The 27,802-nt window shown below is 50.6% G+C and overlaps 1 protein-coding gene across 1 annotated transcript in view; it reads right to left on the bottom strand.

Annotated features, from left to right (window-relative positions):
• Nucleotides 1-27,802, bottom strand: part of LOC147697976 (E3 ubiquitin-protein ligase TRIM39-like) — a 331,555-nt gene that overhangs the window by 251,315 nt on the left and 52,438 nt on the right. Inside the window, exon 2 of the mRNA XM_086933382.1 lies at nucleotides 353-448. Coding sequence (XP_086789508.1) covers nucleotides 353-448 — 96 coding nt within the window. The remainder of the gene's footprint in view (nucleotides 1-352; nucleotides 449-27,802) is intronic.

The raw sequence follows: 27,802 nt of genomic DNA on the forward strand, positions 1-27,802 counted from the left end.
ACACATGCATGCACACACACACACACACACACACTGGTACGTACTCACAGTCAGATAATGCCACACCTTTGCACATACTCTAACACACACAGTGTGAGTGTGTAAGTACTACCGTAGTATCAGAAGAGTAATTCTCGATGTTATGATTTTTTTAGGATGAACCCTTTGCCGAATGCATTCCCAATATCCAAGTGCAGTGACTCCTGTCAGTATATTCATTTTCTGGGGACCATGACACAGTTTGTATGGTGACTCATCAGCCTCTGTGTTCTTGAACTCTAAGATCACAAAAAGACATGGGCAGGGACATACACAGATACACAGAGACACAGCACTCACTGCATCCACTCACCCTCATGGTTTGATACTGCTCTTCTTCCTTGATTTTAGACTCCTGAAAATATTTGTCCTCTTTCTTCAGAAGACGCAGCCACTTTTGAAGTTTTACCTGCAGAGATGAAAGTGCAAGAAATAAGTGTAGACATATGGAGTGCAGTCTTTTTTTGTATTATTAAAACATTTTATTGACTTTAACAGTACATAGCGGGCGGTGCTCGAAGCATACATTTTGGATACAGTTTATATGAGATGGTACCAATTATATTCAAACAACATTGCCTGTGAACATATAGGTCCAATAACTAAACGTGGCACAGGTTACTATATGTTTCACTATCAGTAAAATGTTCAGGTGTACATGTTTAGATGACAGAGCGACTCATCTTACCTAAATATTGGTCCAGTTTGATTTGATTGCCTCGTTTAGGGAGGGTCTGATGGGAGGCAAGTCTTTACTGCGGTATGTTGCCCAGTGAGACCATATTTTCGAGGAAAACCACACGCCTGATACACTCCGATTTCAGCCTCCATGCATTTGTCTGCGGCCTTTCTCCACCCACCCATTGATGGAGCGGAGGTAACCTTCCATGTTTGGGAAATGCACCGCTTGGCAAGTGTGAAGCCCAAAAATAGTAAATGTTGTTTATAGCTATTCCCCCCCTATCCCTTCGGTGCTGTGAATCAAGAAAAGCTTGGGATCGAATGGAAGACTGAAAATTGAAAAATGAGATGAACAGCAGTCTTCCTCCATTAAACCATGTTTATACTCCATTCATTTTATAGGAACATTCATTTTTTAGAAGCGTGCAAAGCTTGCCCCGCGCTTCGTCTCGTTGCGCTGCAACATAACAACTCACAAGAAACGGACCCAGCTTAGGTCCCGTCAAGCTGTGCAGCTTGACGGGACCTAAGCTGGGTCCGTTTCTTGTGAATCGAATGGAATACGCCAGTACAGGACCCGACCCAGGCATGCCAAAATGGTTACATTGCCCCGCAGCTCCAGACCGTGTGTAGGAAGGTCCCCTCTGATTCTCCGCATCTGAGACATATGGGGGACTGGATAACGCCCATCCTCCAGAAGGGGGAGCAGGTGTAGTATGCTCAGTGGAGGTATTTAACATGGATTATGCTGTAACATGTGGTTATAGTGGCAACTCGTGACTAGCTAGAGCCTGAGTCCAGGCATCATCTGTAAGGTCGGGGATGTCGGCTTCCCAAGCATCTCGGGTTTTTTGTACTGTGGTTTGGATATGGGTAGTCAGTGTCTGGTAGATTTGCCAGATCTTATGCGTGCCAAGATCCCCCATTAGTAAACGTCCCTCTAGGGTGTGAAATTCTGGTAGACCTCCAGCAAACAGATTAGGGGAGTCAGGGCGTGTCTCAGCTGCAGATATTTGTAAAACTGTGTCCAGTGCAAGTGGAATTCTATCTGCAGTTGTTGAAACGATTTGAGAGTGGGTCCCAGCAGAATGTCACTCAGGGTAGAGATTGCTATGAGGTCCCAGGCTCAGAAGCCTGGAAGTCCGGCAACAGGTCGCAGGTAGGTACCCTGCCACAGAGGGGCTGTTTGCGTCAGGCGCCCGTCCCAGCCCATTTTATTCACGATATAACGCCAGAGCTGGATGACAATTCTGCAGTATCCCTTTATTGCATGTCACTCCACAGCAAACGCAGGATCGGTGTATGAGCTGTACCACCACTCGTTGATATTCAACAGATGAGATACCACATAGTAGGCATATATATCGGCCACCGCAATCCCGCCACAGTACGTCGACTGGGTGCAGGTTCATAGCGCAACACGGATGATGCCCTCTCCCCATAGGAAATTGTTAAGGAGTGCATTAACCTGGGCGAATCACGTGCGTGGATTGATATTATGTGCCAAAGATATCGTGGGACAAGGCGAGATGAAGACCCCCGGATATTTGAAGCCCTTGGTTGCGTGAGAACTGCGAAGCCCAGGAGACGCAGCCATGGTGACCGCAAACTGGAAATAACACTGACTTTGCTGGATTGTCTTCAAGGCTGGAGGTCTCCCCAACCACCCAAAGTATCGGGAAAATCTGGGATCGGTTAAAAATAATAATACCTTGTCTGCATATAGCACAATACTGTCGGACCGGTCTTGTGGTCATTCATACCCACAAATTAATGGGTCCCGCTGCACCCATGTAGCTAAGGGCTCTGTGGCGAGTACAAATAGCTATGAATGCAGGGGGCAACCCTGCCCAAAACGCCGACGTATTGGGAAGGGTGCAGACCGGAAGCCTGCTACCCGCACAGAGGCTGAGAGCTCTGTGTGTAATAATTGTATGCAAGACAAACAGCGTAGGCCAAAGTTGAGAGATCAGAGGAGCTGAAAAAAAGATGTCCAACTCAGGGAATCAAACGCCTCATCTATATCAGCCAAAAGAATGGCCGCAGGGCAGCACAGCTCCGGTGCCTTCGCAATGGCATTGTGAACCTGCCTAATATTGTGCTGGGTAGACCGGTGCAGCATGAAGCTGGCCTGGTCGGGGTGGATCAGTTTGTGGATACACGTGTGGAGGAGGTCAGCAAGGACCTTACCCATCAGTTTGGGTTCAAATTTAGGACGAGGATGGGGTGGTAAGAAGATGGTTCTTCTGGGGGTTGGCCTGGTTTAAGGAACACCACTATCTCGGCATTGCACCAATCAGGAAGTAAGATGTGCTGCTCCAGAGCCTCATGGAGTGCATCCAAAAGATGTGGCCAAGCTGCGCCATGTGTCACTAGGAAGTCACTAAGAAAGCCATTGGGGACAGGCGTGCGACCGGCGTGCATGTTGGATAAAGCTGCACCGAGTTCCTCTGTGGTAATGAGGACATCTAGCTGGTCACGCAGGTGGTCTGGGAGATTTTTGGGTGATCTGTCTGTTGGAAATTTCCCCTATTGTCACGCGCGATATGAGTTCCTTCTGCTCGTATAAGGAGGCATAGTTGGCCCTTGGACGACTGTGTCGGGGTAGTACAAAGGACTCTATCCGCGTTGCGCAGTGCCGACACCGAGGCGGGGGACATCGCCGCCTGACACAAACCATGAAGCATTTTGTTTGATTTGTCACCGCATTGATAAATCCTATGTTGGGTCGCTAACCAGATCTCATACATCTCATTAGTGAGATGCTGATGAGTTTGTTGTTGTACTTGGAGGAGGCTGCATTGCGGTATTGGGCCGGAGGTCTCTGCAGCTTTGGATTTTCTATGTCTACTATTTGTGCAAGGCGCTTGTATTTTTCCCTGCACTAAAGTTGATGTCCACCCCGGGAAAGGTGGGTTTAAGGGCTTTGCACAGTAGAACACTGGAGGGGGCAGTGCCCAAATTGGACAATAGATAGTCTGTAATTGCCTATCGGAGAACGTCTTGGTAACCCGGGTCGCCGAGGTACCAGGGTGACAAGCATCATCCGAAGGGAGGGTTTGTTTGCCCAATGTGGAGTCTAAGTAGATCCGGGGGTGGTCGGAGAGGCCTCTGGGCAGGATAGACATGTGAGGCTGCATGGTAAGAAGAAGTAGTCAAATCTGGATAGGGAGTAATGTACTGCTCAAAGGAACGTGGCGGCATTTCACCCAGGTGTGGTGGTAGCTGGTGGAGTTTGGATTCTCCCGATTGGTGCCTATGTCCTGACTCACGTCGGCGGTCCAAGGTTGACATGGCTTCAATGCAGTTGACGCCCAATATTATTAGGCCATCTGGGAGTTCTCCCCACAGTGGGGTGATTTTGTCAATAAAAGTGTGTCCTAAAGGGGGAGGGGCGTAAACGCTGCCTATGGTTATTGTTTTGCTGTATAATGTACCTGTCGCTACGGTGTATCGTTCCCCTGGATCTGACCAGAGTTTGGACAGAGTGAAGGGGATACTGCGGTGCACCAGAATGGCCGTTCCGTGACAGCCGCCTGTGAACCCTGAGTGATCTACTGTGTCATAACCAAACCGGGCAAGACATGGGGCTTTTTTGCCTAGTAGATGGGTCTCTTTCAGTAGGAGTATAGCCGCTTCCCAGCGATTGGCTTGCTGAAGGACAGTGCTTCTCTTTATTTTATTGAGCATCCCTCTAATGTTCCACATTATAAAATTCAGACCCCCCAGGCAGGGAATTACTTTTGTGCGCGGTCATCTGTCATCTAGGGAGGTTCCCAGCTAGGATGAGCGGGTGAAAATGTACTGGGTTCCCTATGCCTATGTATGAACTAAAATAATTTGAGTCCAGGAAATCTAAACATCCCCGCCACCCAGCCCCCACCCCAATACCTCCACCAACAAGGAGTATCTGTTGCGGTTAGCGAGAGCCCAAGGCCCCAACAGGGGTTTCCAGGGTACCTCTGCCAATAGAACCCAAACTTCCGACAAAACTTAAACATAATTGTTGAGGGGGTGTTGGTGGCTCCAGGCCCCCAAGCCATATTTGCTCTCTAAGTGAGCCATAGCCTTCGGGGTGATAAATATCCTCAGTCAAAGCCATGGGCAGATGCAGGGGCAGTCCCACTGCATTCACGACTCGTTGCCCTGTGTCTGGGAGCGCCAGTTAGACCTCGACCAGTGCCGCCTTTTGGAGTTGACCCTCTTTGGACGATTCCTATGTGTACCCTGAGAGGAGTTAGACTCCAGAGGGAGTGGGGTGTGTAGTTTAGATGTACTGTCTCGCAGGCATAAGTGAAGATTGCTTCCAGCGTATCAAAGAAGAGAGATTTAGAATTATATGTTATTCTCATTCAGGCTGGGTACAACAGTATATACTGCACATTGAGTTCTCTAAGTCTGCGTTTGAAGGCTGTAAATGACTGGCGCTGCTGCAGCCGGCGGGTGTAGTGTTGGAAGATCATTATGTTCTGCGAATTGTAGAGCAGGTCATCAGACTGCTGCAGCGTCGTCTTCCAGGATGCTCGAGCCCCAGACAGTGGGCCACAATGCCTGCCTCCACTGCTGTGTCTTGGTCCTCTTGAACCCCACGAGCCCTCCTAGCAGGATGGTAGGAGCGGGCGGGCCCGAGCACCCCTACTGGCTCAGCCCCGACCATAAGCAGGTCTCTTCTCAAGACCCCAGCCAGCCACGAAGATGCGTCAACAGGGTCAGTGTCACCGTCTGCTCCTTCACGCCAGGGTCGATGGGAATCCCTGGGGTGGCACCCGGCCCCCCAGGGCACACCCACGGCGCCTGCAGGGCCCCTTTGAGCTGCACAGGGTCTACCTAGAGGACGCTGCACTACCTCTCGTGTCTGAGGCCCTTTGATGTGGGTGAGTCTTCTGTGTGGTTCCTGCATATTAAAGGATGGTGTCCGGGTCTACATAATTCATCAGCATGGCAATTACTGGCCTGGGGCGTTCCCCCAGAGGTGGTTTCCTAGTCAATGCCCTGTGGGCTCTCTCCACCACGTAACAGGAGGATAAGGAGTCTTTAGGCAGGAGGGATCTCAACCACTGCGAGAGAAAGCGTTCCATGGAGGAGCCCTTGCACCCCTACGGAAAGCCATTGAAGTGCAGGTTATTGCATAAGGAGTTGCCCCCTGCATCTTCAAAGTGGGACGTCACCTTTTTTTGCAGGGTTGCAACTGTGTCCTCCACTGTCGAAAGCATGGGTTTCCACCTATATAAAGGCGGAGTGCAGTGTGAACTGCAGTTTGTGCTGGTATTCCTACTGCTCGGCTAGAAATTCTACACTAGCTGAAGCTCGCGCTTGTGAACTTACCGTTTGGGATCAAAAACTTACCGTTCGCAAGTGGGGAAAAAACTCCACTGCACATCACGAAGCAGAGTTTTCTGCACTCCGTGAGCTCCACGGAGTGCAGAGTGCAGAAAACTCTGCAAACATTGCGAATGGAGCGAAGTTCACCGCCCAGGCCTAGATGCGATCCACAGCCTTTCTATAATCTTGACGCAGAAAGGAGGCCCCCAAACCCACAGCACTCACCTTTGTGTCTAGGGTATCGCGGACCTGAGTGCTCGCGGCCAGCAAAGCGGCGTTGTCGGAAAGAGGGCTCTTGGTGTCCGTGTTGCTTGCACCACCTGGGGCTGTTGCAAACTGGTCCAGGGTGCTTTGCTTGGAGGTGTGGCCCGCTAGTTTATCCTTGGCCATGATAAAAAAGGGGAGGTGGGGAGAGGGAGCCATAGTACAGTGTCTACCCTGCTCCTGATTGTATTTCCTTCAGTTGAGGATTCTGGCAGGTATCTACGCTAGTCGACCTGCCACCTAGGTGCCCCGTTGTCCCTCCAGGATGTTGTGGAGCTGGGCCCACAGCCTTCATGTGTGGGTGGCCCACTCCACCAGCCCTCAATGGGGTGGTTCAGTATCCACTCCCGGGAAGGCCACCACGCAACATCAGGGGAGATCCCCAGTAGGCCCGGTTCCTCTGGGGGTGGGGGGGTTAAAGTATAAGCTCCGTACCACTGGCCTACCTGCTGCATTCCATGTGTTCAGTGGGAGAAGTTGGCCCCGTCCGGCAGCCCAGTGGAATAGTGGCACATCTCCTCAGCAGGCTGGAGTTCTGGACTTTTTGGTACTGTCCAGAGGTGTCAGGGACAACACCCGAAGACCCCGGAGTTCTACCTGTCTCGGTGCACGAATAAACAGAAACACGGGCTTCTCGATGGTGGCGTCAAAGACCAAAGGTTTATTACTGCAGGGACACAGAAGTCACAGAAACTACACACGGGCAGAATCTAGGAGCCTGTTCGATTTGCACAAAGTGGGTTGCTCCTTAAATACAGTTTTTCTAGCTTGGGGCAACATTCTTCACATGCTAGTATGTTTCTAAACCTTCATGTCCTAAACAATAAATATTTGGTGTTACACAAGAATCGTCAATAATATCTGATGTCAAAACATTACGAACGAGGGGTTCCCACTGTTCCATCATAATCCCATGTCAACTTTTCATTCAAGAGCCGGACCGCCTCATCGTAAATTTCGTTACCTCCCCCTAATAAAGGCCCAGAAGGAAAGGAGCAGAGCCAGGTGTAGAAGATAGAAAAGTAGGATAAGGGATGTTTGTGGGTCGTAAATGGGCAAGGCTACCAGCTTTGGCCGCCTAATCATGATCAGGCCAACGAACACGAGAACCAGTATAGCAGGACTGGCCTCAGGCAGAGGAGGCAGCTTTTGCCGAGTCATGCGGCCACAGCGTTTCTGTCCTAAGGTGCACGTGTAACTAGCAAGGTGAATCGCCGGTTAAGGCCTACGTGTCCTTAAGTGTAATGAATTGATCAGAGGTCACTGTGTGTCCATTGACTATGTGAGGGCAAGAATACAAAATGGCTGCCATAATCTAAAATGGATGCCATCGGTGTATCGGAAATGTGGTTATAACAAGAGTGCTCTGGCTTGTAGCATAGCGAAAACACCAGGATATGCTAAATGGATCATTTGCGGTTCACTGGTACCAAAATTATGAATTTACGACAATGTTGAAAACACGGGTTCAAATCGTCACGGAACGTCAGACCCTCCTTTTGCCCTTACATAGGCAATTACTCAGTCTATGTCAGAGTCTCTCGATGTTCATCAGGTCAGTGATATGCTGTTGCATCATCATCCTTTCTCGTACCTTGTCTCCAAACACAGGTGGTTTTCTGAAACAGGTTGCAGCACAGAGGCTACACAAAGCGGGACCACATTGGATAATAAGGCAGCCCGAGAATAGGAATACTAGGATAATACCAACTACCATCAGAACCTTCCATCCCCACGCTGATAATAGAGTCCAAAGCCACTCCATTAAGGACCAGTTTCCCTTGTCTACGTGAATAGAGTCGGAAATCTTGTGTAGCTTAGAGATCGCTTCGTATACAGTCGGAGCATTATTGGGTATAAAAACACAGCAGCTCGATTGGATCATTCTGCATACCCCACCTCGATCTGCAAGTATTACGTCAAGAACCATACGATTCTGTAACGTCATGAGACGATCCGCCTGGAGCTCAGCTGTTAAATTACTAAGGGCACCAGCAGTTTCTGTAATAGTAGATTCAACTACCCGTGTTAGCTGACGTAGATTTCTACTATTGGCCATAGGCCCCCAGAACGGAAGGAAACCTTTGAAAAAGTCTCCGGCTTCCTGACCAGCGGTATCTTCTTTGCTGAAAACACCTCTTGCTACTCTGGTTTTGTGATAATCTGGAGAAGCAGTGTATGTCGGAGGCAACAGTCGAGCAATATAACATGAACCTGAAAAGTCAGCAGGCAGCCATGTATATGCTCTATCCTGACAGATGAAGTAGGTACCCTTAGCAGTGAGGAAGGCAGGGGAAGAGTTTGACGGATATACGTAAGTTTCAACACAGTCACTCTTCCCTAGCCGAGCTCTTGGATTTCTCCCATTACCTTGCAGGCAGAATTGACCTCGGTGAGGTACGACCCAGACTGGAGTGGAGCTCTTACGCTTGCTTTCACCCAAACTAATACTATACTCCGTAGAATTCCAACTCAGATAAACCCGTAGTTCATCTCTAGGGACAGATGGGGAGTTATTGACGTCTTTAATCATGTCAGTTATTCCCTTTATCAAGGCTTTATTTACAGATGTATACTTAGCGGAGCGTGGAGGACGCGGGGGATAGGTTTCGAGAGCATAGACAAATACAATTTGGAAGGCCCGACATGATCCATTATAGCTAAAAGGCAAGACCAGGTAGGGAATGCCTTTATCCATGGTGTGTGGTATCAAACCACATACCCAGCAGTCTGTTGTGTTAACTACCAGTTGGTGTTGGTGCAAGAGCTGTACAAAAGTGTTATTTATAAATTCTGAGCGTCTAGCTTGCTCATGCTCGGGGAACGGATGAAAGGAATGAAAAGAAACAGTAGTAGGAGAAACAAGATTAAGGGGAGGTACTGTAGCTGTTACCGGTGACAAAATTAAATGGACACCAAAGACAATTCCACCCACCAACGTCATTAAAACAATCAAAAACGTAATTGCACATTGCATCAGAAAACATTTGTTATGGAGAATTTTGTAGAGTATTTCTGCGAACATAAATTACATTCTCTCGGTGCAGCCCAGGAAGCTCCATCTTCTACAACCGCTCGCGACCACTGATGATATGTACGTAGTTGAAAATGCCTCTATCAGCCCTGGGAGTTCCCAGAACTAACAGAAAGACCGACCTTGTGTCTGGCCCCCGCAGATTCAACTAGGCACACAGCCACGACCCTACGGCTACCCAGACGGCAAGGCAATTAAAACAACAAAAAAAAACAAAGAAATACAAAACATGAATAGCAAACTTCCTGGCTGGAGGTAATGTGATAGATCAAATGTGAAAAAATGCAGTTTTCCTGCTTTATTTGTCCTTTGAGTGAGAACGTAAGTTGTATCTCAATTTTCCTGGAGTTGTTTGATCCGGAAATAGTCTATTTTCAGCAGGGGTCACAATGTTCGAGTTCGCAGATGGCAAATGTTCGTTTGATGCAGAGGACAAATGTTCAGTATTCAAAGGAGCAGTTTCAGAAGGGGAGTCAGAGTTTGCTGAATCAGTAATCAGTTCTGCATCGCTGAAAGGAATGTATCTAGGAACTGGTTCGGTTTCAGAAGCACCAATTCCTTTCTTCACCCAGTTATCATAAGGAAGTGGAAGGGGTACACGTTTTGCGTGCGTCGCATGGATCCAGTTCTTTCTGCCAGCCACACGTATAGCAGTCCTGGTCGCCAACAGGACCTGGAATGGTCCGACGAATTTCGGTTGGAGATTTCTGGTCCGTCCAAAGTTTCTGATGACGACTTGGTCACCGGGCTTCAGCTGATGACCTGGACTTTCCGGTGGCTTTGGCAATGCATCGAAAACCTGTTGGTGAATGAGACTCAATTTAGCAGTCAAGTCAAAAAGGTAATCGATTAACATTGGATATTCCAGCTGCTTGAATTCTTTCGGTCTAGGTACCCCCCAAACGTTTGCAGGTCGACCGAATACAATCTCGTAAGGGCTAAGCCCTACTCGAGAATGTACAGTCGCTCTTGTGGATAACAGAGCCAAAGGTAGTGCATCTGGCCAGGACAAGCCCGTAGAGGCTTGTATCTTGGCCAGTTTCAGCTTGAGGGTGCCATTGTACCCTTCAACTAAACCAGCAGACTGGGGATGATTCGCACTGTGGAACTTTTGTTTTATGTTTAAACCTGCACACACACTCTGCATAACTTTCCCTACGAATTCACTTCCGTTATCTGACCATACAATCCGTGGCATGCCGTACCTGGGGAAATATTCTTTGAGAAGGATTTTGGCAGTGGACAAGGCAGTATTGTCCTTTAGTGGATATGCTTCGATCCACCTTGAAAAAGCACAGACTACCACTAGAACGTACTTAAGATTATTACACCGATCCATGTGAATGAAATCTAACTGAATCACTTCGAAGGGGCAAGAAGGAGGAGCGAAGTGACCAGCAGGTGTGGGGATTCCCCTGCCAGGATTATGCATCAGGCATATCATGCAATTTCTCACCACTCTTTCTGCACATTTACTAATTCCATCATTCTTCCAGACTGGAGCCAACATCTTACAAATCCCTTTAGAACTGATGTGCGCTGCTCCATGCGCCATCGTTACCACCGCAAGCACATACGCATCAGGCAACATCCAACGCTGCTGTTCCGACAAATCAATCCAACATCCACTCGAGTCCAATTTACCTGTGTTCTCTTTCCATGCAAGCTTTTCCTCTTCAGTCGCTTCATCTTGAATTACCTTCACACTTTCCACTGTGTCCTCACACATTCCCGAGTCAGTAATCCATCTTGCAGACGTCGCAACATACATTCTACTCATCGTATTCCTAGCTGTCTGTTTAGCTGTCTCATCAGCAAAGGCATTTCCACGACCAACATCATCCGTGATTGCTCGATGAGCACTGCACTTCACAATCGCAACTTCAGTCGGCAAGGTTAGAGATTCCAACAAGCCATTGACTAGCTGACCATGCTGGATCTTAGTCCCATGGGACGTAATGAAACCTCTTTCCTTCCACAAAAGGCCAAAACTATGTGCTACGCCGAACGCGTACTGACTATCTGTGAACACATTCACTCTCTTTCCCTTAGCTAAAACACCCGCTCTAGTCAATGCGATTAATTCTGCAGCTTGGGCAGAATTCTGACTCACTCTTGCAGTCTCCACAATCGTACTCAAAGTCGTTACCGCGTAAGCAGCTGTCACATCACCATTCTCCAATTTAAAACAAGACCCATCCACATACAACGTGCCATCTGGATCTAGTAACGGAGTGTCTTTAAGATCAATCCGTCCTTTTGTCTCTTCCTCGGTTCTGAAACAACAGTCATGTGGTTCCGAATCACTCGACTCCTGACTAGTCGGCAACAATGTTGCTGGATTCAAGACATTGCATCTTTTGATCTGAATATGACTTGCAAGTAGTGTCAGCTCATAGCCTGATAATCTAGCACTGGTAAGGTGTTGTGTCTTGGTTCGGTTCATGAGCGTGTCCACGGCGTGAGGAACCATGACCACTAGCATGTTGTTCATGACCAAACCAGCAGATTGTCGAATGGATGCTGCAGCTGCGGCTGTGGCGCTCAGGCAACTAGGCAACGCTCTGGCTACCGGATCGAACGTTGATGAAAAATACGCACAAGGGCGTTGTTTATCACCAAATCGTTGCGTCAGAACACTCAACGCGCAACCTTCTCTCTCGTGGACATAGAGTGTAAAGGGCTTACTGTAGTCAGGTGTACCCAATACAGGAGCTGAACACAATGCATTTCGTAACTCAGAAAAACTTTGCTGACATTCGGCAGACCATGGCACCGGACTCGGAACACCTTTTCCAGTCAGGGCCACCAATGGTTTTGCCAAAAGAGAAAAATTTGGGATCCATTGCCTACAGTATGAGGTAATACCTAAAAAGGCACGCACTTCTCTCTGTGTGTTAGGAACATTCATCTGCGTAATTGCTTTTATTCTCTCTGGGGTCAACCTTCTTCCCTCCTTTGACAAGAGATGACCTAGGTAGGTCACTTCTTGACAACAGTATTGCATTTTTGAAGTTGACACCTTGTGATTTAAATTAGACAAATGATGCAATAGGGAAATTGTAGCTGCTTTGCAAGTTTCCTTGTCATCGGCAGCCACTAGAAGATCATCGACATATTGCACTAAAGCAGAACCAGGAGGAAGTACAAAGGAATCTAACTGACTTTTTAATGCCTGGCTGTAGATGGATAGGCTTTCACAATAGCCTTGTGGAGCACGTTTAAACCTGAAGCTTCGGCCTCCTAAAGAGAAGCCGAAAATATCTCTGCTTTCTTCGGCTATCGGAATGCTGAAAAAGGCATTCTTCAAGTCGATGACTGAGAACCACGTGGCTGTGGCAGGAATCAACGTTAACAATGCAGTAATGTCTGGAACCACAGGAAACTGTGGGATCACAATTTTGTTAACCTCTCTAAGGTCGATCACAAATCTATAGACTGGAGGCTTTGAAGGATCAGTGCGTTTTAAAATTGGCAGTACAGGACTGTTACAGACATTTCCACTAGTTTCTTCTACTACATCTTTCTTGATCAAATCTTGCACTATCAATAAAAGCGCACGTTCACCTTCACTTGAAATTTTGTATTGTGGAATTCGTGGAAATTTGACATTTGCTTTCAAAGTAACTACATATGGAGGAATTTCCAAAAGAACAACATCGTTAGGACCAGTCGCCCAAAGAGTATCAGGGAGAGAACGCAGCTCCAGTGGGAGCGCATCCATTGATAAATACATCGGGGAGATGATTCTCTTGCCCAATGTGAGCTGTACTCCTGCCGGAGAACAGTACAAAGTCGCGTACAGGCGTTTTAACAAGTCTAAACCAAGCAGATTTTCATTACAACCAGTCGTTAAAATCAGAGGTGCTTTCAATTGACGAGGTCCAATAGAAATAGACAAAGGACCAGAAACGGGGTTGTGAACAGGGGCGCTTGAAAAACCTACTGAAACATTTGTTAAGCCAGACAAAGGTGCGCCAGGGAGTTTCGCATGTATGATAGAACTTTTTGCTGCACCAGTATCCAACAGAAACGGTTCGACTACACCTGATGTGGCTACTGCGACATAAGGCCCACTCTGATCTACTGGAACTGATACTACTCCCTCTCTTTGTCCATGGCTGTCCTAGTACTCATTCTGCTGAAATTCCTCACTAACTTCACAGTAGTCTTCAACGTGATACTGTTGAGATCTAGTAGGTTGGGCAGACTGTCCGTTTCGCTGATCAAAATAATTAGAAGGGCGATCATTCGTTTGTGGAGGCATAGTACCTCGTCCTCGACCTCTAGAATTTTGCGTAGAACCACCACGACCTCTCTGAGCTGCTGCAGCATTATTTTGTGCTAGTACTGGACACTCATTCTTATAATGACCTTCCTTTTTGCAGTAAGCACACTGATTCCATTGGTATTGCGGTCTCTGAGAACCATAGTCTGTCCTCTGATATGGCCCTTGCTGTGTATTAGTCTGATTCGTGCGGGGCGGATATGCCTGCTGCAAAAGAACTTTAGTTTTTAAATCTTTTGTTTTCTTATCTGACTTTTCCTTTTCTTCTTTATCCCTATTCTCATAGTACTGGGCAGTTGCAAGTATTTGTGCAGTCGTGGAGACAGCCCACGCACTTCCAGAATCTTTTAATTTATTACTGAGCTCTGGTAATAAATTGTGCACAAATTTATCGGCAAATGATCTCTGTCCGCCTTCCGTGCTCATATCCTGACCACTGTGATCTACGAAAGTTTCTTCAAACCTTGTGAAAAAGTCGGAGACACTTTCGTCCTTCTTCTGTCTGCATGCGGACAACTTGTCCCAGTTAACGCGCAATGCTGGCATCAGAGTTTTCATTAAATCGATTATTCTACCGGGCAGTACGTGGATCGAACCCGCGATGTGGTTATAACAAGAGTGCTCTTGCTTGTAGCATAGCGAAAACACCAGGATATGCTAAATGGATCATTTGCGGTTCACTGGTACTAAAATTATGAATTTACGACAATGTTGAAAACACGGGTTCAAATCGTCACGGAACCTCAAGGCCCTTTATGTGAAGGGCCAACTCTGCCCTACCATCAGCTGGGCCGCGACACCCTCATCACAGGACCAGAGGTCATCGGACTGCTGCAGCGTCGTCTTCCAGGCGGCTCGAGCCCCAGACAGTGGGCCCCAATGCCTGCCTCCACTGCTGTGTCTTGGTCCTCTTGAGCCCCACGAGCCCCCCTAGCAGGATGGTAGGAGCGGGCAGGCCCGAGCACCCCTACTGGCTCATCCCCGACCATAAGCAGGTCTCTTCTCAAGACCCTCAGGCCCAGCCAGCCACGAAGAAGCGTCAACAGAGTCGGCCCGGGCACAGTCAGTATCACCGTCCGCTCCGGCGCTCCAGGGTCGATGGGAATCCCTGGGGTGGCACCCGGCCCCGCAGGGCACACCCACGGCTCAAGGCGCCTGCAGGGCCCCTTTGAGCTGCACAGGGTCTACCTCGAGGACGCTGCACTACCTCTCGTGTCTGAGGCCCTTTGATGTGGGTGAGTCTTCTGTGTGGGGGCCAATGGCTATGCCCCAGCCATCAGGGGCCCCAACTGCAGGTGCACCGCCGCACGACACACCTGAGGGTCTCCACGAGTCCCGCAGGGCCTTCAGGATCTCCCAGGCACCCGCGACCAGGACCCAGATCTGGCTCCAGCCGTGATAGCCCCGGCACCCGAGTCGTCAGCAAGTCCCGCGTGGGCAGCACTAACACTGGGCGTAGTTTGCGTAGTAGCGTTCCGTGTAGTTACACGAAGTGCTAGTTTGCATAGTAGTGCTATGGGTAGTTACGCGAAGTACACTTCGCACGCTACGTGTAGCTACGCGAACTGCGTAGTGCGGTAGGGAAATGCTGTTTGCACTAATTGCACAGAGCCAGATGCTTGTACACACTTTGCAATCATTGCAAACGGCATCTTGCACAGTGCAAGCAGTTGTTTTCTGCCGCTCAAGTAGATTTGACCTCGAGATGCAGCTTTCTCAACGCGGACTGGTAGTATCTCATAGCGAGTGGTTGCGAGCATACGTGACCAGTCGCAATGAAAAACCTGACCTCCCCGCGTTGAGAATCTTGCCGGGAGGTGTATTTTCCATGCTCGCGATCGGCAACTTGATGTTTCTGATTGCGAACGCAGAAATAGTCTCTCCGCGATGTTGATTTTGCTCGCTCGCAGTCGCCAACTTGACGGTGAGGACCGCGAGCAAGGAAAGAATGCCCGCTACTTGTTTTTTCACTGTGCTATGTGCAATTCGTGTAGTAGAGCAAACTACGCACGCTCCGCGAGGGTAGCGTAGTACTACCCCCAGGGTTAGGCAGCACTACGGCTTCATCTTGGGCCGCACTCACCACGCTGGGCTCCCGAGACAGCATAATCTCATCCTACAACGCTGGACCGGGCACTAGGCCATGACTCCTCTGTCACCTGTAGTGTCCACTCTCGGTGTCAGATCAGCCACGGCGCCAGGATCAAGGACGCCTCTTTGCTCCGAGTGCAGGAGCAGTGGATTTGGCTCACTCAGGAGAGGGATATCGGCGGATTATTGCAGATCATGGCTTGGGCGGTCGGAGCTTCACTAGGCGGCATCCACCATGATGGATGTCTAAGCCATGCCCCCATGGAGTACAGTCTTACTTACAAACAAGCATTTGCAATGCAATAGATCTCGCATTTGCGAGATTTTGAGCTATTAGCATTGTAAATGACAATGCCTCTTATTTATGTCTTTTGAAATTCTTCAAACAATAACTTGGAGTACAAAGTGCACATACATACAAAGCATTGTCATTTACAATACCAATACCAATAGGTGAAAGTTTCCACCTATAGCATTACAAATGCTTGTTTACCTTTATCCACCTTGCACAGGATCAGGGATTCTTTGCAGCGTGTTTAGAATACATTGGCAAAGTAAATAGGTCACAAAGCGAGACCTATTGATTATGCCAATGCTTATTAAGTAATGCGTCTAGTAATATAGACGTTTTATTGATTTTAAACATGTGGTTACAATCATGAACACCTCCATCGAGTTACAGCTGCTCCCGAACCAAACCCGGGGACTGAAACATTGGACATGACGCATGAATTGCAGCAGCAGCTGATTCCAGGAGGACTTTTCCACAATTATGGAATTATTTTGCAATTGTGTAATGCATTCACTCAATTCCTAATTGTCCTATCCAAGCCTCTTCCCCCTTATAATGTTTGGGATCCCAGTGGCAGAACCTTCTGAGTGCCCAGGAATGGACCTGAGCCTCTTTATAGCTGGAAGGCGAGAGCCGACGGCCACATTCATGGAACATGTGAAATAGAAACAGGAACTAAATGGCAGATATCGATTACCTCTAAGCATTTGCATTTAATGTTAAAACATGGATAAGTGTTATTTGCCTGTAAACTGGCCCCTTTGTGCATCTGTTTCAACGCCCGATGGTAATTATCAACTGGGGTGGGGCCCAGCCCAGTTATACCACTGTCTGCAAAACAAAGAAAACATCTTTCAAAAATAAAGTTCAACTCACAGGGCTGCTCTGCGGTGTTTCTCCCCTTCTTCTTCATGAGGGCTCCCCCCTTCTCTCTCTCTCTCTCTCTCTCTCTCTCTCTTGACAGGGGCGTGTTGGACAGGCCCCATGAAGGGCTCGCTCCCTCCCCGCATGACAGGGCCCGGACATCTCTGTATCCTTGGCCCGGACCAGCCGCCATCTTGGACACTGCACCACGAGGCCGCGTGGCCTCAGCTCGACCCTAACCCTGGGCCTGGCCAGGCCCGACATCCCGGCACCACCATCCACCCAGGAGGTGAACAGCCCACTTGGCAGGTCAATGGGAGAAAGAAGTGTCGATGGCTCTCCCCCGCCAGGTGCCGATCGCCCCAGCCTCCCCGGGCGCTGGCTCCACCCACCTGCTGGGTGTCTGGACTCCCTCATCCCGGACCTCCCGACCTCCAAGTGCGAGGGTCCTGACATCAAAGGGCGCCAGACCTATAACTGAGGCAGCTCCAGAGCAGGAAGGCAGTTGTATCCTGGAGTCGAGAGACACCGTGAAGAACTCATCCTTGACGGACTACTGGCGCTGCCGTAGCCCTGCCTTGTGAACCGTCGTCCTGCCTGCTGGCGCTGCCGCGGCCTTCTGCAACCTTCATCCTCGTGGGACCTGCCGGCGCTGCCGCGGCCCGTTGTAACCTTCATCCTCGTGGGACCTGCCGGCACTGCCGCGGCCCGTTGTAACCTTCATCCTTGTGGGGACCTGCTGGCGCTGCCGCGGCCTCTTGCAACCACCATCTTCCTCGGGACCTGCTGGCGCTGCCGCGGCCCGTTGCTATCTACGACCTTCTCGGGACCTGCCGGCGCTGCCGCGGCCCGACCTGACGAACGCCGAGCTCGAGGATTCTGAGCTACCCATCGTCTCATCTCAATACCAGATTGGTAACAAGACTGTCCCGCTACCCCCTTTCCCTTCCAGAGACTAGAGATTGAGAGGACCCTCGTGTCCTGACCGCATTGTACCGTACTACCTTAATTCAAGAAACTGCATATAAAGAGTGTCAACCTCATCTACGTGTGGTGTCCATCTGTGGGGGGGAAGTTACTTGTCTGTACGATCGCTGGAGACGGCCCTCACCGGAGGCCTCTCCCCTTGTCCTCGGCCGACCCTCCAGGTCCCCGTCTAACAGGGCGTGAAAGGACCGTAGGGTCTTGGGAACCCTGTCTTTAAGAACCTGCTGGAGATCACGTGACCCGGGCCCCCCCTGACGAGAATCGAAACTGAACAGAACTTGACACAGAGCAGAATGAATGCCAGAGTGACGGATTGACCATGAGAAGCGCTATACCGCAGGAGTGACAGACAACCTGGGAAGACTGACGGACAGTGGAAGGAGGGACAGTATGACAGGACAGAGAACAGCGATGGACATATCAAAAGAGCGAGAATGAGGGCTAGAGAAGCAGCGATTAATGGAGGCCAGTGGGAGAGGAAGAGGCAGAGTCTGGATGAATTGAGGGGCAGTGAAGGGGCAGAGTCTTTGGATGAACTGAGGGGCAGTGGGAGAGGAAGGGACAGAGTCTTTGGATGAATTGAGGGGCATGGAAGGGGCAGAGTCTTTGGGTGAATTGAGGGGCAGTGGGAGAGGAAGGGGCAGAGTCTTTGGATGAATTGAGGGGCAGTGGGAGAAGAGGGGGCAGAGTCTTTGGATGAATTGAGGGGCAATGGGAGAAGAGGGGGCAGAGTCTTTGGATGAATTGAGGGGCAATGGGAGAAGAGGGGGCAGAGTCTTTGGATGAATCAAGGGGCAGTGGGAGAGGAAGGGACAGGGTCTTTGGATGAATAGAGGGGCAGTGAAGGGGCAGAGTCTTTGGATGAATTGAGGGGCAGTGGGAGAGGAAGGGGCAGAGTCTTTGGATGAATTGAGGGGCAGTGAAGGGGCAGAGTCTTTGGATGAATTGAGGGGCAGTGGGAGAGGAAGGGACAGAGCCTTTGGGTGAATTGAGGGGCAGTGGGAGAGGAAGGGGCAGAGTCTTTGGGTGAATTGAGGGGCAGTGGGAGAGGAAGGGGCAGAGTCTTTGGGTGAATTGAGGGGCAGTGGGAGAGGAAGGGGCAGAGTCTTTGGATGAATTGAGGGGCAGTGGGAGAGGAAGGGACAGAGTCTTTGGATGAATTGAGGGGCAGTGAAGGGGCAGAGCCTTTGGATGAATTGAGGGGCAGTGAAGGGGCAGAGTCTTTGGATGAATTGAGGGGCAGTGGGAGAGGAAGGGGCAGAGTCTTTGGATGAATTGAGGGGCAGTGAAGGGGCAGCGTCTTTGGATGAATTGAGGGGCAGTGGGAGAGGAAGGGGCAGAGTCTTTGGATGAATTGAGGGGCAGTGAAGGGGCAGAGTCTTTGGATGAATTGAGGGGCAGTGGGAGAGGAAGGGGCAGAGTCTTTGGATGAATTGAGGGGCAGTGGGAGAGGAAGGGGCAGAGTCTTTGGGTGAATTGAGGGGCAGTGGGAGAGGAAGGGGCAGAGTCTTTGGGTGAATTGAGGGGCAGTGGGAGAGGAAGGGGCAGAGTCTTTGGGTGACTTGAGGGGCAGTGGGAGAGGAAGGGGCAGAGTCTTTGGATGAATTGAGGGGCAGTGGGAGAGGAAGGGACAGAGTCTTTGGATGAATTGAGGGGCAGTGAAGGGGCAGAGCCTTTGGATGAATTGAGGAGCAGTGGGAGAGGAAGGGGCAGAGTCTTTGGATGAATTGAGGGGCAGTGGGAGAGGAAGGGGCAGTCTTTGGATGAATTGAGGGTCAGTGGGAGAGGAAGGGGCAGAGTCTTTAGATGCATTGAGGGGCAGTGGGAGAAGAAGGGGCAGAGTCTTTGGATGCATTGAGGGGCAGTGGGAGAAGAAGGGGTAGAGTCTTTGGATGAATTGAGGGGCAGTGAAGGGGCAGAGTCTTTGGATGAATTGATGGGCAGTGGGAGAAGGGGAAGAGTCTTTGGATGCATTGAGGGGCAGTTGGAGAGGGAGGGGCAGAGTCTTTGGATGAATTGAGTGGAAGTTGGAGAGGAAGGGGCAGAGTCTTTGGATGAGTTGAGGGGCAGTGGGAGAAGAAAGGGAAGAGTCTTTGGATGAATTGAGGGGCAGTGAAGGGGCAGAGTATTTGGATGAATTGAGGGGCAGTGAAGGGGCAGAGTCTTTGGATGAATTGAGGGGCAGTGGGAGAGGAAGGGGCAGAGTCTTTGGATGAATTGAGGGGCAGTGAAGGGGCAGAGTCTTTGGATGAATTGAGGGGCAGTGAAGGGGCAGAGTCTTTGGATGAATTGAGGGGCAGTGAAGGGGCAGAGTCTTTGGATGAATTGAGGGGCAGTGGGAGAGGAAGGGACAGAGTCTTTGGATGAATTGAGGGGCATGGAAGGGGCAGAGTCTTTGGATGAACTGAGGGGCAGTGGGAGAGGAAGGGGCAGAGTCTTTGGATGAATTGAGGGGCAGTGGGAGAGGAAGGGGCCGAGTCTTTGGATGAATTGAGGGGCAGTGAAGGGGCAGAGTCTTTGGATGAATTGAGGGGCAGTGGGAGAGGAAGGGGCAGAGTCTTTGGATGAATTGAGGGGCAGTGGGAGAGGAAGGGGCAGAGTCTTTGGGTGAATTGAGGGGCAGTGAAGGGGCAGAGCCTTTGGATGAATTGAGGGGCAGTGAAGAGGCAGAGTCTTTGGATGAATTGAGGGGCGGTGGGAGAGGAAGGGGCAGTCTTTGGATGAATTGAGGGGCAGTGGGAGAGGAAGGGGCAGAGTCTTTGGATGCATTGAGGGGCAGTGGGAGAAGAAGGGGCAGAGTCTTTGGGTGAATTGAGGGGCAGTGGGAGAAGAAGGGGCAGAGTCTTTGGGTGAATTGAGGGGCAGTGGGAGAAGAAGGGGCAGAGTCATTGGATGAATTGAGGGGCAGTGGGAGAGGAAGGGGCAGAGTCATTGGATGAATTGAGGGGCAGTGGGAGAGGAAGGGACAGAGTCTGCAATGCATGGAGGGTAAGTAGGGAAAGACCGGACAAAATGTAAATGAAAATAAAAATAAAAATCATGGAGGAGGGCGGGGAGTGGCGGGTGGCCGGGGATGGAACTCCCAAATCTCGAAAGGACAAACGGTACGTGCAAACCTCTGAGCTATTGTCAGACACAGTGACTGCAAAGCAACAAGCGTTGACAAGAAGCGCCTGCTAGGTATAGGGCGAGGCCTAACTAACAAGCATTTGCAATGCAATAGGTCTCGCATGGACGCAAGTTTGAGCTATTGACATTGCAAATAACAATGCCTTTTATTTTTGTTTTCTTTTTAAAACCATAAAGAAAAGGCATTGTTATTTACAATGTCAATAGCTGAGACTTGTGTCAATGCGAGACCTATAGCATTGCAAATGCTTTTTTTCATTGGAGTCTAAATGAGCTTCTTAATCTGCAGCGGCACATTTATTCTGACCTAATTTCAATTCCTCCTGAGCATTTCAGGCTTTTTGTTTCTTTGGCCGCTCACACTTTTACTCTTGCTGCATTTTCACACCTGACAACTGCATTTTGCTTTGTAACTCGTTCCAAGGAAGGAGCAACAGCGACCTAAGAATAGGGACAGTGACGTCAAAGAGGGGGCTGAGACGAGGGGCGAGAACAAATGAGGACCCACTCCCTCTGGAGGTTTGAGGTTCAGCAGAGGAGAGGATAAGGGGAGGAACATAGAGGGTGTGCTGCGATCTAAGGGAGAGGTGGAGACCAGGGAATAGTGGATCGAGCAGATTGCAGAGAGACAGAGTCAAAGGCCCGGCGCAGGCAAGGCGCTGAGTGTGGGCCGGGTGTGAGTCCTTATGCAACAGAGTCACAGGCCCTGCGCAGGCAGAGCGCTGAGTGTGGTACCTGGTGTGAGTCCTTGTGCGACAGAGTCACAGGCCCGCCGTAGGCAGAGCGCTGAGTGTGGACCGGGTGTGAGTCCTTGTGCGACAGTGTCACAGGCCCGCCTCAGGCAGAGCGTCAAGTGTGGACCGGTTGTGCGTCCTTGTGCGACAGAGTCACAGACCCGCCGCAGCCCAGCGCTGAGTGTGGATGGGTGTGAGTCCTTGTGAGACAGTCACAGGCCCGCCGCAGGCAGAGCGCTGAGTGTGGACCGGGTGTGAGTCCTTGTGAGACAGTCACAGGCCCGGCGCAGGCAGAGCGCTGAGTATGAACCAGGTGTGAGTCCTTGTGAGACAGTCACAGGCCCACCGCAGGCAGAGCGCTGAGTGTGCACCGGCTGTGAGTCCTGGTACGACAGAGTCACAGGCTGAGTGTGGACCGGGTGTGAGTCCTTGTGAGACAGAGTCACAGGCCCGGCGCAGGCAGAGCGCTGAGTGTGGACCGGGTGTGAGTCCTTGTGAGAAAGAGTCACCGGCCCGGCGCAGGCAGAGCGCTGAGTGTGGACCGGGTGCGAGTCCTTTTGCGACAGAGTCACAGGCCAGCCGTAGGCAGAGCGCTGAGTGTGGACCGGTTGTGAGTCCTTGTGTGACAGAGCCACAGGCAGAGTGCAGAGTGTGGTTTCAGAGTCCCTGTGAGAAACCTCAACAGACCCGGTGCAGGCAGAGAGTGTGGTTCCTGGTGGGAGTCCCGACACACCCATAGCCTCGGTGCAGGCAGAGCGCTGTGTGGCTCCTGGTGTGAGTCCTTGCGAGAGGCATCCATAGGCCCTGCGCAGGCAGAGCGCTGAGTGTGGTACCTGGTGTGAGTCCTTGTGAGACCGAGTCACAGGCCCGGCGCTGGCATAGCACCGAGTGTGGACCGGGTGCGAGTCATGTAATGTAATGTATGTATACTTGTAAAGCACACTGTTATCCCGTTACGTGGCATCCTGGCGCTGTATACCGCTGGGGAACCCGTCCTGGCTTTCCCTGCGAGAGGGCACCCCCAAGGTGAAGCCAGGCATCCCCGGTGCTGCTGGGGCCATTGTGGAGATTAAGCAAGCTATTGACCTGAGTTGCAGAGTGGGACCCATGGTTAGCGTAGGCACCTAGGCGAGAATTATCGAGTCAGCGGACATGGAGTCCTTTTGAGACAGATTCACAGGCCCGGCGCAGGCAGAGCGCTGAGTGTGGACCGGTTGTGAGTCCTTGTGAGACAGTCACAAGCCCGGCGCAGGCAGAGCGCTGAGTGTGGACCGGGTGTGAGTCCTTGTGAGACTCAATCACTGGCCCGGCACAGTCAGAGCACCGAGTGTGGACCGGGTGTGAGTCCTTGTGAGACAGAGCCCCAGGCCCGCCCCAGGCAGAGCACCGAGTGTGGACCGGGTGTGAGTCCTTGTGCGGCAGTCACAGGCCCGGCGCAGGCAGAGCGCCGAGTGTGGTACCTGGTGTGAGTCCTTGTGAGACTCAGTCACTTGCCCAGCACAGGCAGAGCGCTGAGTGTGGACCGAGTGTGAGTCCTTGTGAGAAAGAGTCACAGGCCCGCCGCAGGCAGAGCCCTGAGTGTGCACTGGGTGTGAGTCCTTGTGAGACAGTCACAGTCTGGCACAGGCAGAGCGCTGAGTGTGGACCGGGTGTGAGTCCTTGTGAGACAGAGTCACAGGCCCAGCGCAGGCAGAGCGCCGAGTGTGGTACCTGGTGTGAGTCCTTGTGAGAAGGTCACAGGCCCGCCGCAGGCAGAGCGCAGAGTGTGGACCGGGTGTGAGTCCTGGTTAATGTTAATGTTATCGGATTTCTAGAGCGCGTAGCTGCCCGTGAGCATCCCAGCGCTGAACAAATACTGATGGAAAGAGAGGGAGAGAAGCTCATGGGAACAGCCATGTTTTCAAGGATTTTCGAAATGGCAGAAGATTGGGTTGGGCACGGTCAGGGGGGAGGGAGTTCCACATCTTGGACGCATTGTAGGAAAAGCGCCGGCCTCCTGATCGTGCTCAACAGATCTTGGGAAGTTTAGTCAGGTTGGCATTGGATGATCGAAGGGGTCTCGAAGTGGTATAGGGAGTGACCAGATTTCTGAGTAGGGGGGGGCTTTCCCATTCAGAATTTTGTGTGTGAGGCAGAGTGACTTGAACTGCACTCTTTCCAAGATGGGTAGCCAGTGCAGAGCTTGCAAGGCTGGTTTGGCTGAGCAGCGGTTCCTGGTGTTGGTCAGAATCCTGGCGGCGGCGTTTTGAACTACTTCGAGTTTGGTAGTGACTTTTAGAGGTGCACCCAGGTAGAGTGCATTGCCGTAGTCCAGACTTGACAGGATGAGACCCTGTATCAAAAGTTTCCTTGATTGGAAGGGGAGTATAGGTAGGATTTTTCGGTTGGATCGCAGGAGACCAAAGCAGACTCCTGCGGTTTTTCTAGCTTGGGTTTGCATGGTAAGGTTTTTGTCCAGCCATAGACCGAGGCTTTTAATCTCGGGCTTAGGGGTTGGAGGTTTACCCATGCAAGGGGGCCAAAGGGAGTCTGTGAGGAGGTGGGCTTGGTTCCCCATCACCATGATCTCCGTCTTGTCACCGTTGAGCTTTAAGTGGGATCTGTCCATCCAGCTGACGATATCCGTCAGGCACGAATAAAGGTCTATTTTGGGATTTTTTTGCTGGGTGAGGGAAACCACCAGCTGCGTATCGTCTGCGTATGCTAGTAATTTTATCCCGTGTGGGGAGACTATCTGTTCCAGGGGGGACATATATACGTTGAATAGTGTAGGGCTCAAAGAGGAGCCCTGAGGTACTCCACAACGTACAGGGGTCTCTTTGGATGAATAGTTGTCCTCAATGACCTGGAATGATCGGTCTTGCAGAAATGATTTCAGCCAGGATAAGGCAAGGCCCGAAATCCCAAGATCGCTAAGTCGCTGGGCCAGGATCAGATGGTTGACCGTGTCGAAGGCCGCGCTTAGGTCCAGGAGGATCACTGCCACTGATCCTCCTGTATCCATGATCTTCCTGGCCTCCTCGACCACCGTCAGCATCGTGGTTTCAGTGCCCTGACCTGGTCAGAAACCGGTTTGTGAGGATTTGAGTAGTTCGTTGGTCTCAAGATAATTAGATAGCTGAGAGTTTATGAATTTTTCTGTTATCTTGCTGGTGGAAGGCAGGAGGGAGATTGGCCTAAAGTTGGAAAGGTTAAGGGGGTCCAAATTTGTTTTTTTCAGTAGAGCCCTAACCTTCGCCTTCTTCCAGCTGGGTGGAACCATTCCGTTGGTCAAAGAGGCATTAATTACGTTCACCAGTGGTTCGAGAATAGTCGGTGTTACCAGTTTTAGAATTTTTACTGGGGCTGGGTCTGAAGGTGAGCCGCTTTTGAGTGACTGGAGAATTGGCGTCAGAGTGTCGGGGCTTATGAGGGTAAATGAGTCAAGTCTCGAATTAGGCTCTTTGGACTGTTCTGCCGATGCCGGAGGCTGATTCGTATTGGAAAGGGGGGGGGAGTTTTTGTAAGATATTTTGGATTTTTTGGTCAAAAAAAGCGGCCAGTTTGTCACATTGGTTATCTGAGGGCTCGACAGATCCTGAAGGTTCTGGTGTTTTTAGGAGTTGCATAACGATTTGAAAAGTCTCTCTTGATGAGCAGGATGTCGAGCTAATTTTCTCATGGAAAAAGGTGGTTTGTCCATTTTTCAAGGCTTTTTTGTATGCAAGAATCGACAGTCTGTAGGCTTTTTTGCGCTCAGGGTCGAAGTCTTTCCGCCATGCTCTTTCAGCTTTTTTACAGAGTTTTTTTTAGGTGGCGGGTCTCCTGTGTAAACCATTCAATTCAATTCAATTCAGTGATTTATATAGCGCGCTACAAACCCAGAGGGTCTCAAGGCGCTTGGAGAAGGGTGGAGAGTTACTTGTCGAATATCCAGGTTTTAAGTTGTTTTCTGAATGCTAGGTGGTTCTGAGTGAGGCGAAGGTGAGTGGGAAGTGAGTTCCAGGTTTTAGCCGCCAGGTAGGAGAAGGATCTTCCTCCCATGGTGGTTTTGTTGATGAGAGGTACAGCAGCAAGGGCTTGGTGGGAGGAGCGTAGCTGGCGGGAGGGGGTGTAGAAGGAAAGTCGTGTGTTGAGGCATTCGGGTCCAAGTTTGTAAAGTGCTTTGTGTGCATGGGTTAGAAGGCGGAATGTTATCCTCTTATTGATGGGGAGCCAGTGGAGGTTTTTCAGGTGACCAGAAATGTGATCTTTACGCGGAATGTCTAGAATAAGTCTGGCTGATGCGTTCTGGATGCGTTGGAGTTTTTTCTGACGTTTTGCGGTGGTACCGGCGTATAGGGTGTTTCCGTAGTCCAGGCGGCTTGTAACCAGTGCGTGGGTGACCGTTTTTCTAGTTTCAGTGGGGATCCAGCGAAATGTTTTTTTGAGCATGCGAAGAATGTTGAAGCAAGATGATTAAACTGCGTTGACTTGTCTGGTCATCGAGAGTGAGGAGTCCAGAATGACGCCCAGGTTTCGTGCGTGGTCTGTTGGGATGGGTGCTTTTCCAAGGGATTCTGGCCACCACGAGTCGTCCCAGGCGGAGGGGGAGGTACCTAAGATAAGGACTTCTGTTTTGTCGGAATTCAGTTTCAGGCGGCTGTGCTTCATCCACTCGGCTACTTCTCTCATTCCTTTATGTAGGTTGGTTTTGGCGGTGTTAGGGTCTTTGGTGAGTGAGAGGATCAGTGGAGTGTCATCAGCGTAGGAGATGATGTTGACATGTGATGGCCGCGAGGGGGCTCATGTATACGTTGAAGAGGGTGGGGCTGAGTGAAGATCCTTGTGGCACGCCGCAAATGACTTCAGTGGCTTCTGATTTGAATGGTGGGAGGCAGACTCTCTGAGTTCTTCCGGCAAGGAACGAGGTGATCCACTCCAGTGCTTTTCCTTGAATTCCGATGTTTCTGAGGCGTTGTAACAGGGTGCTATGACAGACTGTGTCGAAGGCTGCGGAGAGGTCGAGGAGGATGAGGGCGACGGTGTCACCATTGTCCAGTAGAGTTCGAATGTCGTCAGTTGCTGCAATGAGTGCGGTCTCAGTGCTGTGTTTGGCTCGGAAGCCGGACTGTGAGGAGTCGAGGGATTTGTTGGTTTCGAGGAAGGCGGCAAGCTGGTTGTTGACAGCTTTCTTGATGACTTTGGCCGGGAATGGAAGGAGTGATATGGGGCGGTAGTGTTTGAGTTCGGTGGGGTCAGCTGTGGGTTTTTTCAGAAGGGCGCTGAGTTCGGTGTGTTTCCAGCTATCTGGGAAGGTGGCGGAGGTGAGGGAGCAGTTGATGACATCTCGGAGGTGGGGTGCGATGATGGAATCTGCTTTGTTGAAGATGTGGTGAGGGCATGGGTCTGTGGGGGATCCTGAGTGGATGGAGTTCATCAGGCGGATGGTATCATCCGTGGAGATTGGGTTCCAGTCATTAAGGATGTTCAAGGGGGGTGAAGGTGTGGCAGAAGGTTGGGTGGGTTGGTCTCCGGGTTGGTTGTCGAAGCTGTTGTGGATGTCTGCGATTTTGTTGTGGAAGAGCGAAGCTAGGGAGTCGCAGAGGTCTTGAGAGGGAGTGATGTCGTTGGAGTTGGCAGTGGGGTTGGTGAATTCTTTGACGATGTTGAATAATTCCTTGCTGTTGTGGGCGTGGTTGTCAAGTCGGTCTTTGAAAGCGGCTTTCTTGGCAGTTCGGATCAGTTGGTGGTGTATGCGGGTGGCGTTTTTGAAGGCGTCTCTAGTGCTGGTGTTTGGGTCTTTTTTCCAGGCCTTCTCAAGGGAGCGACAGAGTTTCTTGGATTTCTTAAGATCATCGTTGAACCAGGGGGCGTTTTTGTTGCCTTGCTTGATTTGACGTTTTTTCAGGGGTGCTAGGTTGTCGGCGCTGTTGGTTAGCCATTGAGTGAGGTTAATGGCTGCTTGGTTGGCGTTCGATGAGTGGGCAGGGGGGTTTTGAAGAAGCGATGAGGAGATCTGGTCGATGGTGATTTTATTCCAGTTTCTTCGCAGAGTAGGTTGAGGATGGTTGTGGGTTGTGGTCTTTTTGTAGATAAAGTGAACGCAGCTGTGGTCC

Source organism: Lissotriton vulgaris, chromosome 8, assembly GCF_964263255.1.
Source record: "Lissotriton vulgaris chromosome 8, aLisVul1.2, whole genome shotgun sequence".
NCBI lineage: Eukaryota > Metazoa > Chordata > Amphibia > Caudata > Salamandridae > Lissotriton > Lissotriton vulgaris.